Raw genomic sequence first — 17853 nt, forward strand, 5'->3', positions numbered from 1 at the left:
ATTGCTAAGTGATAATTAACGCTTCCGAGTTGTGCTGTTTATATCTGATAGTTTTCTAAACATATGAAGATGTCAGATATACAATTTGTTGACACTACAACACAGTAAAGACTTGGATATAAATCAATAAATTAAATTCACTGCTCTTTTTTGCTTGTTTACAGCGGTTCATTTCATAGGGAACTGTTGGCGGCACTCTATTGTTACTCTATTGTTACATCACCAACATTTCAAGAATAAAGTTGTATATTTATTTATTTCACCTTTATTTAACCAGGTAGGCTAGTTGAGAACAAGTTCTCATTTGCAACTGCGACCTGGCCAAGATAAAGCGTAGCAATTCGACACATACAACAACCTATTTGAACAGTTATTTTATTGCATTGCTTAACATTTTCTTAACATTTGTCAAAACTAATTTAAGAAATCAATTTGTATCCGCTCTCGTTGGATTTCAGCTGCATATTTTCTGCCATTTTCTTCAACTCTGAAAACGTTGTGAAGCCACGCCCACTTCCGAAGAATTGTCTTATGGGCCTTAAAAGTACGGAAATAGTGTCTACCTCGTGTATACTTCGAATTTTTGCGAATTACGTCTGACATCCGGGAACTTTTGGCATACTAACTATATCCATACTACGATCGATAACTATACTAGATACTCAATTCACGTCCGAAAAAGTACGGTTAGTATGAGTATTCGAACACAGTTTACGTGTTTTGACCTTACAAATATGTCCACCAACCTCCTCTAATTCACTCACTTCCTGTCGGTGCACAAAATGAGCGTCAATATGAACCCCCTGTTTCCGGCAATGCCTCCTTTCCGGCAGCGGCTATTTCCTCGCCAACATGCCAGTGAGTACTGGAGCCTGACATAATTGCGATTTTAACCGTTCATATGGGGCTTTAGATGCCAATACTGGAGTCAGTAATGCATAATAATGCGAGTACTGACTGTTGTGTGTTTTAGCTCTGTCGGCCTATTCAGTGCCGATGTGTTGCTATTATAATCATTCACATACTCGCGCATTGTGATACAAGATGGCGGCCTGCATATCGCAAACATGGAGAAAGAGTCACCTGAAAATGAAACATTGTCTAAATATATACACGTGCAATAGCGGCCGCTGTTAAACATACAGTAGTTGCCTTGTGTACTAGTAGATTTATGTAGTGCCAGTTACTGCTCAAATCCCAAGTGAACATGTTATTATTTTGCCTCGGAACAATGGTCAGCGTTGACGTTACGTAATCCAGTGAGCAAGAGTTGTGGTAGCTATGAGGTTTTGGATCGCAAATTCATTACAGTTCCTTGGCAGTATCACTCGCAGCAATTTTCCTATTTTGATGTCAATTTCAACAAAGCTTGAGTGGTTTATATGTGATTCGATTTCAATGTAATTCAACTGGCTGTGAACCAACACCCATTGTGGGTTGTGTATCTGACATAACTAATGGCTGATACCGCGATGTAGCTTTCTCTGGATAGGGGGGTCTGCTATTGACAAATGTTAAATGCACGGTCTGTCGTTTGTAAACAGAAGTCCTAACTACTCAAACTAAATAATGTTTTAAGCAGTCTTTTGTCCACTCTTCTGCAGCTCGCAAAAGACTTGTTGCACCCATCCCCTGAGGAGGAGAAGAGGAGCCACAAGAAGAAGCGTCTCGTCCAGAGCCCTAACTCCTATTTCATGGATGTTAAGTGCCCAGGTAGATCCAGCTCTTTCCTTCATTGGACTCATGTTTGAAGGGGCCACCTTGTCTATCTGAATGCAGTAGCTAAATGATTCAGTACTTACATTGTATTCATTAGGAAGCAAATGGGGAGGGGCCTATTAGTATTTGTCCAATAAGAAACACTCGTTTTAGTTTCTTTGCTACTATGTACACTATGAATACACCTCCAGGCACTAATGACGTTGATCTTCAGATTGTGTGTTTAATATTTTTTATTTTTCTCTTTCCCTCAGGATGCTACAAGATCACAACTGTGTTCAGCCACGCTCAGACGGTTGTGCTGTGTGTGGGTTGCTCCACAGTTCTGTGTCAGCCCACTGGCGGCAAAGCACGTCTCACAGAGGGTCAGTAGTCTCAGCATTCTGTCACCCCCTGGGTTTTCCAACTCATGTTGGAGAGTGGATAGTCTAATTTAATATCTGTGGAAAAACTCAGTAGTAGCTGTTAAGTACATCATGTCAATATTTATTGATGTAGTTGGTCCTATGTTAATGAATAGTAATTTGACTGGCTGATATTGGCACAGATTAATTCAGACTTGTCACATTCACTGTAGATGTTAATGGCTCATATCTTTATCAAATTACCTAACTGCACTGTCAAGTGACTGGACTGCCACCCCAATGGTTGTACTGTCTCATTCCAGTGCCAGATGATAGATCTCAGTTTGCAGAAGGGTAGGGCTAGACCACTGGCTCTCCCCTTTCGAAGGCTGAGAACAAGATGCAAGTTATGCTATGGTGCTACTTATTATTTAGGTGTTGCAGTACACTGGATTCCAACATTGCTTTAGCAGATCTTAAATTATTGTTTTGGCAGTGAATGCTTTCGTGCCATGTAGACTGTTTAGCACTAGATGCTGTAAATATGCAACCAAATGAATGAACACTGTCCCGCTACTCTCTAATCATTCAGATTGTAGTGGTAATGCCCCCATTGTCTGTGGCCTGACTGTCCTTTTCTCTTTCCATCAGGGTGCTCATTCAGGAGGAAGCAGCATTAGTTGTACCCCCGATGCCCTGGTAGAGATGTAAGGGAGAGGGGTTGGACAGGTTGATTTCAGCGACTCCAGCCTTGACACAGCAGTCCCTGCATCCAAGAAACAGCGGATTGATCTAGAAGTGCTCATGACATCTGGACGCACTCTGTGATAGTCCACTTGGTTGCTGTAACTCAACCCTCCAACCAGTCTCTTAATAAAATATTGTTTTGGCTAAAGAATTGGGGTGGTTTGAACTTTTGTTCCCTTTTCCATTTTTGCCTATGATGGCATGGAAACACTGTTCTATAGCACAGTTGTCTGACTTCATTGCAGACGTATGCCAGAAATTACAACGCCGGGATCCGTATTTAAGATATCTGCTGAACACATGATTAAGCAATCTGATTCCCAACTGTACGACGTGGCACGCAACACCTGCGCATGTAGTTGGGCAGGAACTCGACCACTGGCATGTGTTCATAGCCTGTTACAGTAAAGCGAGTGTTTGTTTTTTCAAGAAAATACATAAGGAACAATATGTAATTAACTGACTCGTGACAAGAAAGATGTAACTTTATTAATGTTTACTGTAAATTATACAATTCAGTAAAACAGATTTGGTTATTACTGGACATGGTTTTATACTGTACACCACATACTACCATGACAATACATTAGTTGTGACGCGCAGAACATTCAGTGCACATGCTGGCTAACAACACATTTTTTGTTTAATTCTGAGAATGTTAAAATCAAGACTAGTATCACCAAGGTTTTTTTTTGGCCAGTATGGGTCACTTATCAGTACTGCATATAGTCTGGATGTTGGCTCATCGTAATTCTAATAAAAAATAAAAATCCATCCCTTATTGCTTTGACACATTCTTTACGTACACTTTGAACAGTTATTCCTATAAAGTATCTTTTGAAGATCCTCATCCCAACTCAGCCCATCAATTTCTTTCTACCTTTCCCTGTAACAATACACATTGCATACCTCTTGCCATCTTACTTATCCTGTCCTGCCATGCTCCATGTCACTGCCTGCTCCTCCCTCTCCCTGAGCAGGTGGCGGATGGAAGCATTTTGTGTGGCGAGGGTGCTAGAGAGGAGGGGCATTAGGGTCCTAAAGCCTTCTCTCAGCTCCTCCACATTCTGCTGCAGACTGTTTGTGTGTTTTTCCAGGTCCCCTCGGCATCCACTCACCTCTGACAGCACGTCATACATCAGATTCTGCATCTACATGGGGGAAAAGGTGCAGAGTGGTCTGAGAATGTGATAATGTTTAGAAGATTGTCGATTGCTCCCTTCTCTAGAATATTGGTCATATTTGGTTATTGCAACAGTAGTGGCCTAGCCTGGACTCAGATCTGTTTGTGCTACCATGTCAACTCCTCGTCACTCATTTGGCATGACAAGGAGTTGACATGATAGCACAAACAGATATGGGTCCAGGCTAGTAGTGGCAACTAGAATATTGGTCATATTTGGTTGTTGCAACAGTAGTGGGTGAACCTAATGGGTAACCGTGCCTGTCTCTCACCTTGCAGAGATCCACCAGCGTGTTGGCCTGGTCAGCTAATTTCCTCCTTTCCATCTTCACATCACGCAGCCTGGGGTGAACACAGAGGAAGATTTCTAACATTCAGACATAATCACAGGACAGGTAAAACAAATTGAAAATATAATTCACGATAAACAGAATGACCATTTCTGTATTACAGTCGAGGCTTTCACAAGTTCTAGAGTTCTAACACCTCTGTGCATGTGGTGTAAAGTGTAACCTCATTGGCTTTTCAGAGGGGAATATCTAAGCTGATTGGTGGGTTACTTGGGGAAGTGTGTTTTGAATGGTGCTTTACCGGTGGATTGCGAGCAGCAGCTTCCTCTGGTGCATGCGCACTCTGCAGTGGTCTCTCTCCCTGGCCAGCTTGGTGTGTTTGTAGATCATCCAGGTCTCTCTCAGTACATTTGCTGCAGCAATTTTTATCTGGAAGAGAACAATTGCTTCCTCATCCAACACTCAGTTTTCAATGTGTGCATCCCAAATGGCACCCTATTACCGGTGCACTATATATGGAATAGGTTGCCATTTGTGAGACAGTCCATGATTCATACAACTTTACAGGTCAACATTGAATGTCTCACATATGTTAAGTCAAGGTTCCAAAGACCACTATTGAATACATTCACATGCTAATTAAGTCAGGTGAGTTTTACCCCTTTTGTAAAGTGGGAATCCATCATGAAGTTGTGGACGTGTTTCTCTGCCCTGGTCAGCTCCAGTTTCCTGGCAACCACGGCAACCACCAGCACTGTGCAACCAGCCCCCTTGTGTGTGTATGACAGAGAGAGAAATAAACAAAACAAAAAAGGTTAAAGGCCCAGCGCAATCAAAATCTAGATGGTCCTGTTTTATTTCCATACTAGGAGTTGGAATAGAACTATGAAATTGTGAAAATTATGATAATGCCCTTTTAGTGTAGGAGCTATTTGAAAAGACCGCCTGAAATTTTAGCCTGTTTTGGTGGGATGGAGTTTTGGCCTACCCGGTGACACCACCAGGCGGTAAATGAGTTAATAGACCAATAAGAAAGAGATTTCCAAACCAATAACAGCTAGTTTTCAGTTTTCCCCTCCCCACTCAGACTACTGCCAGACAGTCCTAGCTAAATTCTTGCTTGGGATATTGGTCTTGCTAAGAAGTCAATTTTGTTAAATTTTCACTATTTTAATTGAGAACAATCACAGTAGGGTACTTAATTGTTAACCAGAAATGATTTGATATTGAGATAAAAATGGCTGCATTGGGTCTTTAAGGAAAAGAAGACAGTATGCTAATGACCACAATTACAATGATTCCCACCACCTTCTCTTTTAAAGATTTCATCAAATTATTCCAAGGCACCGGCAACAAGCCAACTCAGCTGTGCGATTGCCTTTCCTATTTCGCCGAAGCTGCTTACCATGATCCCAGTGAGTAGACAGATGCTGCGGCCACAGTAGGTGTGGGGAACAACATCCCCATAACCAATGGACAAGAAGGTGACCGAGACCATCCACAGGGCCTCCATGTAGTTACTGCTCAGGTCCTTATAGTTGTGGTGTCTAGAGGACAAGGGAGGGATGATGGTTCAGATTTTCCTCTGTCTTGTCCACTCTTACCATATTAACATTTAACAAAAAACTAGTTTCTGTCTAGGAGTGTGATATTTGACTGTATTTTTTATATGACTGACTGAGCTTATGATGGGCCCATCTGATATTAGTCACAGTACAGGTTGGTCCAAGTAATATACAGTGGGGCAAAAAAGTATTTAGTCAGCCAACAATTGTGCAAGTTCTCCCACTTAAAAAGATGAGAGAGGCCTGTAATTTTCATCATAGGTACACTTCAACTATGACAGACAAAATGAGAAAAAAAATCAAAAAAATCACATTGTAGGATTTTTAATGAATTTATTTGCAAATAATGGTGGAAAATAAGTATTTGGTCAATAACAAAAGTTTATCTCAATACTTTGTTATATACCCTTTGTTGGCAATGACAGAGATCAAACGTTTTCTGTAAGTCTTCACACACTGTTGCTGGTATTTTGGCCCATTCCTCCATGCATATCTCCTCTAGAGCAGTGAGGTTTTGGGGCTGTTGCTGGGCAACACGGACTTTCAACTCCCTCCAAAGATTTTCTATGGGGTTGAGATCTGGAGACTGGCTAGGCCACTCCAGGACCTTGAAATGCTTCTTACGAAGCCACTCTTTCGTTGCCCGGGCGGTGTGTTTGGGATCATTGTCATGCTGAAAGACCCAGCCACGTTTCATCTTCAATGCCCTTGCTGATGGAAGGATGTTTTCACTCAAAATCTCACGATACATGGCCCCATTCATTCTTTACACGGATCAGTCGTCCTGGTCCCTTTGCAGAAAAACAGCCCCAAAGCATGATGTTTCCACCCCCATGCTTCACAGTAGGTATGGTTTTCTTTGGATGCAACTCAGCATTCTTTGTCCTCCAAACACGACGAGTTGAGTTTTTACCAAAAAGTTATATTTTGGTTTCATCATGTTACCATATGACATTCTCCCAATCTTCTTCTGGATCATCCAAATGCTCTCTAGCAAACTTCAGACGGGCCTGGACATGTACTGGCTTAAGCAGGGGGACACGTCTGGCACTGCAGGATTTGAGTCCCTGGCGGCGTAGTGTGTTACTGATGGTAGGCTTTGTTACTTTGGTCCCAGCTCTCTGCAGGTCATTCACTAGGTCCCCCTGTGTGGTTCTGGGATTTTTGCTCACTGTTCTTGTGAACATTTTGACCCCACGGGGTGAGATCTTGCGTGGAGCCCCAGATCGAGGGAGATTATCAGTGATCTTGTATGTCTTCCATTTCCTAATAATTGCTCCCACAGTTGATTTCTTCAAACCAAGCTGCTTACCTATTGCAGATTCAGTCTTCCCAGCCTGGTGCAGGTCTACAATTTTGTTTCTGGTGTCCTTTGACAGCTCTTTGGTCTTGGCCATAGTGGAGTTTGGAGTGTGACTGTTTGAGGTTGTGGACAGGTGTCTTTTATACTGATAACAAGTTCAAACAGGTGCCATTAATACAGGTAACGAGTGGAGGACAGAGGAGCCTCTTAAAGAAGAAGTTACAGGTCTGTGAGAGCCAGAAATCTTGCTTGTTTGTAGGTGACCAAATACTTATTTTCCACCATAATTTGCAAATAAATTCATTAAAAATCCTACAATGTGATTTTCTGGATTTTTTTCCTTCTCATTTTGTCTGTCATAGTTGAAGTGTACCTATGATGAAAATTACAGGCCTCTGTCATCTTTTTAAGTTGGAGAACTTGCACAATTGGTGGCTGACTAAATACTTTTTTGCCCCACTGTAGTCACTAAGGCCGGGATTAAATCGAAGGCACGTCCCAGCACTACAGACAATGCGTCTTTTAAAATGCCATTTCCCCGACGTTTGCAATGGTAAATGCTACGGACGTCGGCTGAAGTATCAAATTACCTTTAAAAGGCGCATTATCTGTAGTGTTGGGACGTGCCTTCGATTGTAGTGTAGTGTAGTGTAGTGCCTTTGAATCAGTGTTAATTTTGGCCCTTTTTTTAAATGTAGTCTAGTTTTAGACAAGGATATATTTGTCAAAATTACTTAAGTCACATTTGTCATTTAAATCATGATTTAGCCTAGTTAATCAAAATGAAAAAAACGTTTTAGTCAATTAAATGCCCTTTAATTTTAGTCACATTTTAATACACACATAGGGTATTCAGAAAGTATTCAGACCCCTTTACTTTTCCCATATTTTGTTAAAATGGATTAAAAATATATTCTTAATCAATATGCACACAATACCCCATAATGACAAAGCAAAAACGGGTTTCTAGACTTTTTGTTACATTTATAAAATAAAAAAAGCAGAAATTTTACATTTACATACAGTTTAAACTCAGTTTTTCACAATTCCTGGCATTTAATCCTAGTAAAAATTCCCTGTCTTAGGTAAGTTAGGACCACCACTTTATTTTAAGAATGTGAAATGTCAGAATAATAGTAGACTTTTATTTCTTTCATCACATTCCCAGTGGGTCAGAAGTTTACATACACTCAATTAGTATTTGGTAGCATTGCCTTGAAATTGTTTAACTTGGGTCAACCATTTTGGGTAGCCTTCCAAAAGCTTCCCACAATAAGTTGGATGAATATTGGCCCATTCCTCCTGACAGAGCTGTTGTAACTGAGTCAGGTTTGTAAGGCCTCCTTGCTCGCACACACTTTTTCAGTTCTGCGCACACATTTTCTATAGGATTGAGGTCAGGGCTTTGTTATGGCCACCCCAATACCTTGACTTTGTTGTCCTTAAGCCATTTTGCCACAACTTTGGAAGTATGCTTGCGGTCAATGTCCATCTGGAAGACCCATTTGCGACCAAGCTGTAACTTCCTGACTGATGTCTTGAGATGTTGCTTCAATATATCCACATAATTTTCCTTCCTCATGTAGCCATCTATTTTGTGAAGTGCACCAGTCCCTCTTGCAGCAAAGCACCCCCACAACATGATGCTGCCACCCCCGTGCTTCACGGTTGGGATGGTGTTCTTCGGCTTGCAAGCCTCCCCCTTTTTCCTCCAAACATAACGATGGTCATTATGGCCAAACAGTTATATTTTTGTTTCATCAGACCAGAGGACATTTCTCCAAAAAGTAAGATATTTGTCCCCATGTGCAGTTGCAAACTGTGGTCTGGCTTTTTTTTATGGAGGTTTTGGAGCGGTGGCTTCTTCCTTGCCGAGCAGCCTTTCAGGCTCGTTTTACTGTAGATATAGATACTTTTGTACCTGTTTCCTCCAGCCTCTTCACAAGGTCCTTTGCTGTCGTTCTGGAATTTAATTGCACTTTTCGCACCAAAGTACATTAATCTCTGAACCAAACTTCTGGAGGTCTACAATTTTTTTCTGAGGTCTTGGCTGATTTCTTTTGACTTCCCCATGATGTCAAGCAAAGAGGCGCTGAGTTTGAAGGTACGCCTTGAAATACATCCACAGGTACACCTCCAATTGACTCAAATTATGTCAATTAAACTATCAGAAGCTTCTAAAGCCATGACATCATTTTCTGGAATTTTCTAAGCTGTTTAAAGGCACAGTCAACTTAGGTTATGTAAACTTCTGACCCACTGGAATTGTGATACCGTGAATTATAAGTGAAATAATCTGTCTGCAAACAATTGTTGGAAGAATTACTTGTGTCACGCACAAAGTAGATGTCCTAACCGTCTTGCCAAAACTATAGTTTGCTAACAAGATATTTGTGGCGTGGTTGAAAAACGAGTTTTAATGACTCCAACCTAAGTGTATGTAAACTTCCAACTTCAACTGTGTGTATTCATTTACTCAGTACTTTGTTGAATTACCTTTGGCAGAAATGACAGCCTTCAGTCTTCTTGGATATGACGCTACAAGCTTGGCGCACCTGTATTTGAGGAGCTTCTCCTATTGTTCTCTGCAGATCCTCTCAAGCTCTGTCCGGTTGGAAGGTGCACAGCTGCACAGCTATTTTCAGGTCTCTCCAGAGATGTTAGATCAGGTTCAAGTCTGGGCTCTGGCTGGGCCACTCAAGGACATTGTCTTGGCTGTGTGCTTAGTGTCGTTGTCCTGTTGGAAGGGGAACCTTCGCCCCAGTCCTAGGTCCTGAGCACTCTGGAGCAGGATTTCATCAAGGATCAATGTACTTTGCTCCGTTCATCTTTCCCTTCGATCCTGACTAGTCTCCCTGCTACTGAAAAACATCCCCACAGCATGATGCTGCCACCACCATGCTTCACCGTAGGGATAGTATTGGGCAGGTGATGAGCCGTGACTGGTTGCCTCCAGATGTGACTCTTATTCCATTTTCTCTACATCTAAAGGCACAACCTAGAATCGAGCCAATGTCTTAAGTAGTTGAACATGTTATTACTCCAACCTCGTGAAAGTGACAAACTAACATGTTTTCATTTTTGTCAAAAACAACTTTATATATACTTTTATAACCTTTGATTTGATGGCCTTTGTGAAATATATTTTCCATAACCACAAATATTGTATTTTCAGCCATTTGAAGCTGGTGTACAAAACCAAAAGAAATAGTGCACATAGAACAGATCTACCGCTTCTTAGACTTGCTTACAATGAGCATGACAGATCTATAACTTACGTTTCTATATGAATTTGTTTGGGTTGCCCAAAAAGTTACATATTGCAGCTTTAACTCAAAATAAAGTTCTTTACCCAGTCAGATATAGTGTAGTGCAAGAGGAATTTAGTCAATAAATAGTTTGCTATCCCTTTTCTTTTCTTTTCTTTCTGTTCTTTCTGTGCCAGCAAATGTATTTATTTACTAGAAATTTATCAGGATGAAATCTCTTGAGATGCACCATCTCGTTTTCAAGAATGTCCAAATCAAAAAACAAACAAACAATAGTTAGTAAGGATGGATCGAAATTTAAGGAATGGTAGCTGGAGGGTCATGCTTTTTCAATTTTGGTCAAGGGGAGGGTTTAGTATTTAATCTAGTCCAGGGGAGGGTCATGTAATTTCTAATTCATGAAAATTAGACATTTCTCAGTGTTTTAGAGTTAGTTGCTTATTAGGCTATACAGTGCATTTGGAGAGTATTCAGACCCCTTGACTTTTTCCAAATTTTGTTACGTTACAGCCTTATTCTAAAATTAATTTGTTTTATTCCCCCACATAAATCTACACACAATATCCCATAATAACAAACCAAAAACAGGTTTTTAGAAATGTTTGCAAATGTGGGGGGAAAAAGTATTTAGTCAGCCACCAATTGTGCAAGTTCTCCCACTTAAAAAGATGAGAGGCCTGTAATTTTCATCATAGGTACACTTCAACTATGACAGACAAAATGAGAAGAAAAAAATCCAGAAAATCACATTGTAGGATTTTTAGTTTATTTATTTGCAAATTATGGTGGAAAATAAGTATTTGGTCACCTACAAACAAGCAAGATTTCTGGCTCTCACAGACCTGTAACTTCTTCTTTAAGAGGCTCCTCTGTCCTCCACTCGTTACCTGTATTAATGGCATCTGTTTGAACTTGTTATCAATTTAAAAGACACCTGTCCACAACCTCAAACAGTCACACTAAAACTCCACTATGGCCAAGACCAAAGAGCTGTCAAAGGACACCAGAAACAAAATTGTAGACCTGCACCAGGCTGGGAAGACTGAATCTGCAATAGGTAAGCAGCTTGGTTTGAAGAAATCAACTGTGGGAGCAATTATTAGGAAATGGAAGACATACAAGATCACAGATAATCTCCCTCGACCTGGGGCTCCACGCAAGATCTCACCCCGTGGGGTCAAAATGTTCACAAGAACGGTGAGCAAAAATCCAAGAACCACACAGGGGGACCTAGTGAATGAACTGCAGAGAGCTGGGACCAAAGTAACAAAGCCTACCATCAGTAACACACTACGCCGCCAGGGACTCAAACCCTGCAGTGCCAGACGTGTCCCCCTGCTTAAGCCAGCACATGTCCAGGCCCGTCTGAAGTTTGCTAGAGAGCATTTGGATGATCCAGAAGAAGATTGGCAGAATGTCATATGGGCAGATGAAACCACAATATAACTTTTTGGTAAAAACTCAATTCGTTGTGTTTGGAGGACAAAGAATGCTGAGTTGCATCCAAAGAACACCATACCTACTGTGAAGCATGGGGGTGGAAACATCATGCTTTGGGGCTGTTTTTCTGCAAAGGGACCAGGACGACTGATCCGTGTAAAGGAAAGAATGAATAGGGCCATGTATCGTGAGATTTTGACTGAAAACCTCCTTCCATCAGCAAGGGCATTGTAGATGAAACGTGGCTGGGTCTTTCAGCATGACAATGATCCCAAACACACCGCCCGGGCGACGAAGGAGTGGCCTAGCTAGTCTCCAGATCTCAACCCCATAGAAAATCTTTGGAGGGAGTTGAAAGTCTGTGTTGCCCAGTAACAGCCCCAAAACATCACTGCTCTAGAGGAGATCTGCATGGAGGAATGGGCCAAAATACCAGCAACAGTGTGTGAAAACCTTGTGAAGACTTACAGAAAACGTTTGATCTCTGTCATTGCCAACAAATGGTATATAACAAAGTATTGAGATGAACTTTTGTTATTGACCAAATACTTATTTTCCACCATAATTTGCAAATAAATTCATTAAAAATCCTACAATGTGATTATCTGGATTGTTTTCTCATTTTGTCTGTCATAGTTGAAGTGTGATGAAAATTACAGGCCTCTCTCATCTTTTTAGGTCGGAGAACTTGCACAATTGGTTGCTGACTAAATACTTTTTTTGCCCCACTGTTTAAAAAAAAAAAAATGAAATATCACATTTACATTCGTTTTCAGACCGTTTACTCAGTACTTTGTTGAAGCACATTTGGCAGCAATTTAGCCTCGAGTCTTCTTGGGTATGATGCTACAAGCTTGGCACACCTGTATTTAGGGAGTTTTTCCCATTCTTTTCTGCAGATCTTCTCAAACTTTTCAGCTTGGATGGGGAGCATCGCAGCGCAGCTATTTTCAGGTCTCTCCAGAGATGTTCGATCTAGTTCAATTCTGGGCTCTGGCTGGGCCACTCAGGGACATTCAGAGACTTGTTTCGAAGCCACAACTGCGTTGTCTTGGCTGTGTGCTTAGTGTCATTGTCCTGTTGGAATGTGAACCTTCACCCAGGTCTGAGTTCCTGAGCGCTCTGGAGCAGGTTTTCATCAAGAAGCTCTCTGCTTCGTTCATCATTCTCTCGATCCTGACTAGTCTCCCAGTCTCTGAAAAACATCCCCACACCATGATGCTGCCACCACCATGCTTCACCGTAGGGATGGTGCCAGGTTTCCTCCAGATGTGACGCTAGGCATTCAGGCCAGACTTCAATCTTGGTTTCATCAGACCAGAGAATCTTGTTTGTCATGGTTTGAGAGTCCTTTAGGTGCCTTTTGGCAAACTCCAAGAGGGCTGTCATGTGCCTTTTACTGAGGAGTGGCTTCCGTCTGGCCACTCTACCATAAAGGCTTGATTGGTGGAGTGCTGCAAAGATGTTTGTCCTTCTGGAAGGTTCTCCCATCTTCACAGAGGAACTCTGGATCTCTGTCAGAATGACCATTCGGTTCTTGGTCACCTCCCTGACCAAGGCCCTTCTCCCCCCGATTGCTCAGTTTGGCCCAGGTGGCCAGCTCTAGGAAGAGTGTTAGTGGTTCCAAACTTCATACATTTAAGAATGATGGAGGCCATTGTGTTCTTGGGGACCTTCAATGCTGCAGAAATGTTTTGATACCCTTCCCCAGATCTGTGCTTCTGTGTCAGAGCTCTACGGACAATTCCTTCGACGTCATTGCTTGGTTGTTGCTCTGACATGCACTGTCAACTGTGGAACCTTAAATAGACAGGTGTGTGCCTTTTCAAATTATTTCCAATCAATTGAATTTACCACAGGTGGACTCCAATCAAGTTGTAGAAACATCTCAAGGATGGGGCGGCAGGGTAGCCTAGTGGCTAATCTCCAAAAAATATTGTCTAGTCCATTTAGTAGTCAGATTTTAGTCACAGGGATAATTTTGTAAACTGAAAATATATATGTATTTGTTTAGTTATATTTTTTTCTGGGTCTATTTAGTCAGTTATAGTCTCATTAATTGACACTGAAAAATAGGTTTTTGAATAATATTTTAGTCACTGTTTTTGTTGATGAAATTAACACCACTGAATGAATCCCGGGAAAAGTCTATTGCATATGTCACTCCTCCTCAATCTCCTCCTTTCCCTTCTTACAGGCTGACTACATCGCTAGCGTTGCAAAATAAATGTAGAAATCTATGTTATTCAATTATTGCATCCACACTGCCCGCGTGCGTGCCAACGATGCATTGCCAAGGGCTAAAATATACAGTGCCTTGCGAAAGTATTCGGCCCCCTTGAACTTTGCGACCTTTTGCCACATTTCAGGCTTCAAACATAAAGATATAAAACTGTATTTTTTTGTGAAGAATCAACAACAAGTGGGACACAATCATGAAGTGGAACGACATTTATTGGATATTTCAAACTTTTTTAACAAATCAAAAACTGAAAAATTGGGCGTGCAAAATTATTCAGCCCCCTTAAGTTAATACTTTGTAGCGCCACCTTTTGCTGCGATTACAGCTGTAAGTCGCTTGGGGTATGTCTCTATCAGTTTTGCACATCGAGAGACTGACATTTTTTTCCCATTCCTCCTTGCAAAACAGCTCGAGCTCAGTGAGGTTGGATGGAGAGCATTTGTGAACAGCAGTTTTCAGTTCTTTCCACAGATTCTCGATTGGATTCAGGTCTGGACTTTGACTTGGCCATTCTAACACCTGGATATGTTTATTTTTGAACCATTCCATTGTAGATTTTGCTTTATGTTTTGGATCATTCTCTTGTTGGAAGACAAATCTCCGTCCCAGTCTCAGGTCTTTTGCAGACTCCAACAGGTTTTCTTCCAGAATGGTCCTGTATTTGGCTCCATCCATCTTCCCATCAATTTTAACCATCTTCCCTGTCCCTGCTGAAGAAAAGCAGGCCCAAACCATGATGCTGCCTCCACCATGTTTGACAGTGGGGATGGTGTGTTCAGGGTGATGAGCTGTGTTGCTTTTACGCCAAACATAACATCTTGCATTGTTGCCAAAAAGTTCAATTTTGGTTTCATCTGACCAGAGCACCTTCTTCCACATGTTTGGTGTGTCTCCCAGGTGGCTTGTGGCAAACTTTAAACAACACTTTTTATGGATATCTTTAAGAAATGGCTTTCTTTTTGCCACTCTTCCATAAAGGCCAGATTTGTGCAATATACGACTGATTGTTGTCCTATGGACAGAGTCTCCCACCTCAGCTATAGATCTCTGCAGTTCATCCAGAGTGATCATGGGCCTCTTGGCTGCATCTATGATCAGTCTTCTTCTTGTATGAGCTGAAAGTTTAGAGGGACGGCCAGGTCTTGGTAGATTTGCAGTGGTCTGATACTCCTTCCATTTCAATATTATCGCTTGCACAGTGCTCCTTGGGATGTTTAAAGCTTGGGAAATCTTTTTGTATCCAAATCCGGCTTTAAACTTCTTCACAACAGTATCTCGGACCTGCCTGGTGTGTTCCTTGTTCTTCATGATGCTCTCTGCGCTTTTAACGGACCTCTGAGACTATCACAGTGCAGGTGCATTTATACGGAGACTTGATTACACACAGGTGGATTGTATTTATCATCATTAGTCATTTAGGTCAACATTGGATCATTCAGAGATCCTCACTGAACTTCTGGAGAGAGTTTGCTGCACTGAAAGTAAAGGGGCTGAATAATTTTGCACGCCCAATTTTTCAGTTTTTGATTTGTTAAAAAAGTTTGAAATATCCAATAAATGTCGTTCCACTTCATGATTGTGTCCCACTTGTTGTTGATTCATCACAAAATAATACAGTTTTATATCTTTATGTTTGAAGCCTGAAATGTGGCAAAAGGTCGCAAAGTTCAAGGGGGCCGAATACTTTCGCAAGGCACTGTAAGTAAGTTCTATTTCTGACGCAGATCGAGCTGCAAGTCCTGCCTCTTCCATCCCCTCATTGGTTTATAGAAGCAGGTACCCACATGCCATCTCCTCATTGGTTATACCCACGTGGGTGACTGAAAGATGAACGAGGTCAGTGGCGAAAAAGCCTGGAAGGAGGAGAGAGAACTAGAAAGGATTCGGTTGACTGTTTTATGTGTGAATTAATTGTCGGAGTAGAGGACCTTATGCATTTCAGGTAAAATAACAACTCAATGTTTATATCCCAGGACAAATTAGCTAGCTAAATAGGACAAATTAGCTAGCAAGTGCAAGCTAGCTAGCTAAATTGCCATACATGTTTAATGCTTTTTCGACCGGTCCCCAAATTAATATAATCGGTTCAGAGTTTGTTTTGATATTTTAACCTGCGTGTCGTGATTGTGTTTGGTGTGGGGGGACAAAATACATTTATACACGATGGCGTACGCACGCAGCCGGTTCAGGTTCCATGTTAGTCACTCACCTCTCACAGACATGAAGGCCCCATGCAGCGATGAGCCACAGAGAGACGCTGAAGATCATCAACACAGTGCCAGGGTAGATGGTCATCAGCGCTTTGACCACAAAACGGCTGTTGAAGTGGATCTGGATACAAGTAATAATAATATTCATATCCACAGTAAGAATGGAGAGGTTTGCAAAGCCAAGCGGGAAGTTCAAGGTCATCAGTTTGATCAGTGTTAAAAAAGCAATAACATGGGAAGGAATTACAGTGGGAGGATTTGGTAGAGACTCAGGAGAGTGGGAGAGGGAGGCGGGTTGCGGGACAAAGCAGAATGTAGTGTCACTGTCATAGTAGTGTCCCCAACAAACTCAAGTTGTACAAAAAAAAAGTAAAATAATTACAAAAGCATTGTGGAGATACTGCACAACGGTTGTGTAAACATTTTTGTGCCTACAAAATCTCGACATCAGTAGTAAGTATCTTCTCATTCAAGTGGAATTTGGGATATGGCTTGAAAACGTACAGTATCTCAATCCAAGGATGGAAGGTGTAGCTTTACTTCTAATTATCACATATCGAGAAGATTTAAATACTTTTGGTTGTTATTAAATTGCCTTTTCTGTTAACATGCTCAGCTAGCCAATGCTAAAGCAGACCATTGGATTCCATGAAAATGCAACACCTAGCAATGGGGTGAGTATCTGCTGGAAGTGTTGTGGAATCCAATGGGCAGCTTTAGCATCGTATCATGGTACTTGCTACTGAACTTCAAGTCAAAATCATTTTGGCTAATGTACAAACTGAGTGTGTACAAGTCCATTAAACCAAGTAACTAAGATTTGAGGGAGAGGTTGCACCACTTGCATGGTGACCAATGTTGACCCCTGACCTTGTTGAGGGCGCCAATGCTCCGCGAGGCCGTGTCTGTGTAGAGTCGGCTGTGCAGCATCAAGGCACGACCGAGGAGGTAGAGTCGCAGGAACATGGGCAGAGCCAGCACAATCTCGAGCTCCGTCTCTGACAGCGTGGGGGACATGGCTTGCCATGACAATGGGAGACCCACCGGGAACGGATGCACCACCGCTACAAACAGCTCCAGGGCAATTAGAGTCACTCGTTCCATTGTCATGGCGATTCGCCAGTCCTCTGCTCCGTTATCGTGGATGTAGAGCTTTCAGTGATGAGAGTATGGGTACAAAACCATATCCGAGTTAGAGCATAGACGTAGTACAGTGTCACTGAGAGTGTAGTCAAAGTGTAATAAATGATATAACGAGAGGTACCAGACAAGGTTGCCCTCTGTCACCATCTTCTTTCCAGGTTAGCAATAGAGCCTCTACTATACTATAGTCTGGCATATAACAAAAAAATTGAAGAGTAGAATGACTGAAAATAATTAAAGCCAAGGGATCATAGCTTGTTTAAAATAGGGAGATATGGGCAGTATATTTAGTAGTCAGAGAGGTGAAATTACCTGCACCTCACAGATGTGGTAGGCAATGATCAGGCCCAGCAGGATAAGAGAAGACAAGCTGATAATAGACTTCATAGCCACGGAGT

At 41.7% G+C, this 17853-nt stretch overlaps 2 protein-coding genes and 1 non-coding gene across 3 annotated transcripts; 2 read left to right on the forward strand and 1 right to left on the reverse strand.

The window, feature by feature from the left end:
• The first annotated feature begins 739 nt into the window (after window positions 1-739).
• Window positions 740-2961, forward strand: rps27.1 (ribosomal protein S27). The gene is made up of 4 exons (XM_021560747.2): window positions 740-858; window positions 1605-1713; window positions 1974-2084; window positions 2715-2961. The coding sequence occupies exons 1-4, from the start codon at window positions 853-855 to the stop codon at window positions 2741-2743; spliced, it is 255 nt and encodes an 84-aa protein (XP_021416422.1). The 5' UTR covers window positions 740-852; the 3' UTR covers window positions 2744-2961.
• LOC118946554 lies at window positions 2332-2464 on the forward strand. Its single transcript, XR_005041425.1, has one exon. It is a non-coding gene; the product is annotated as a small nucleolar RNA SNORA35 (small nucleolar RNA).
• Window positions 2836-16464, reverse strand: LOC110487680 (small conductance calcium-activated potassium channel protein 3-like). Its single transcript, XM_036971235.1, has 6 exons — window positions 16312-16464; window positions 5689-5830; window positions 4943-5053; window positions 4585-4712; window positions 4266-4335; window positions 2836-3961 (listed from the first exon to the last, which is right to left on the reverse strand). The coding sequence occupies exons 1-6, from the start codon at window positions 16458-16460 to the stop codon at window positions 3731-3733; spliced, it is 831 nt and encodes a 276-aa protein (XP_036827130.1). The 5' UTR covers window positions 16461-16464; the 3' UTR covers window positions 2836-3730.
• Window positions 16465-17853: the final 1389 nt, after the last annotated feature.

This window comes from Oncorhynchus mykiss, chromosome 32, assembly GCF_013265735.2.
Source record: "Oncorhynchus mykiss isolate Arlee chromosome 32, USDA_OmykA_1.1, whole genome shotgun sequence".
Lineage (NCBI taxonomy): Eukaryota > Metazoa > Chordata > Actinopteri > Salmoniformes > Salmonidae > Oncorhynchus > Oncorhynchus mykiss.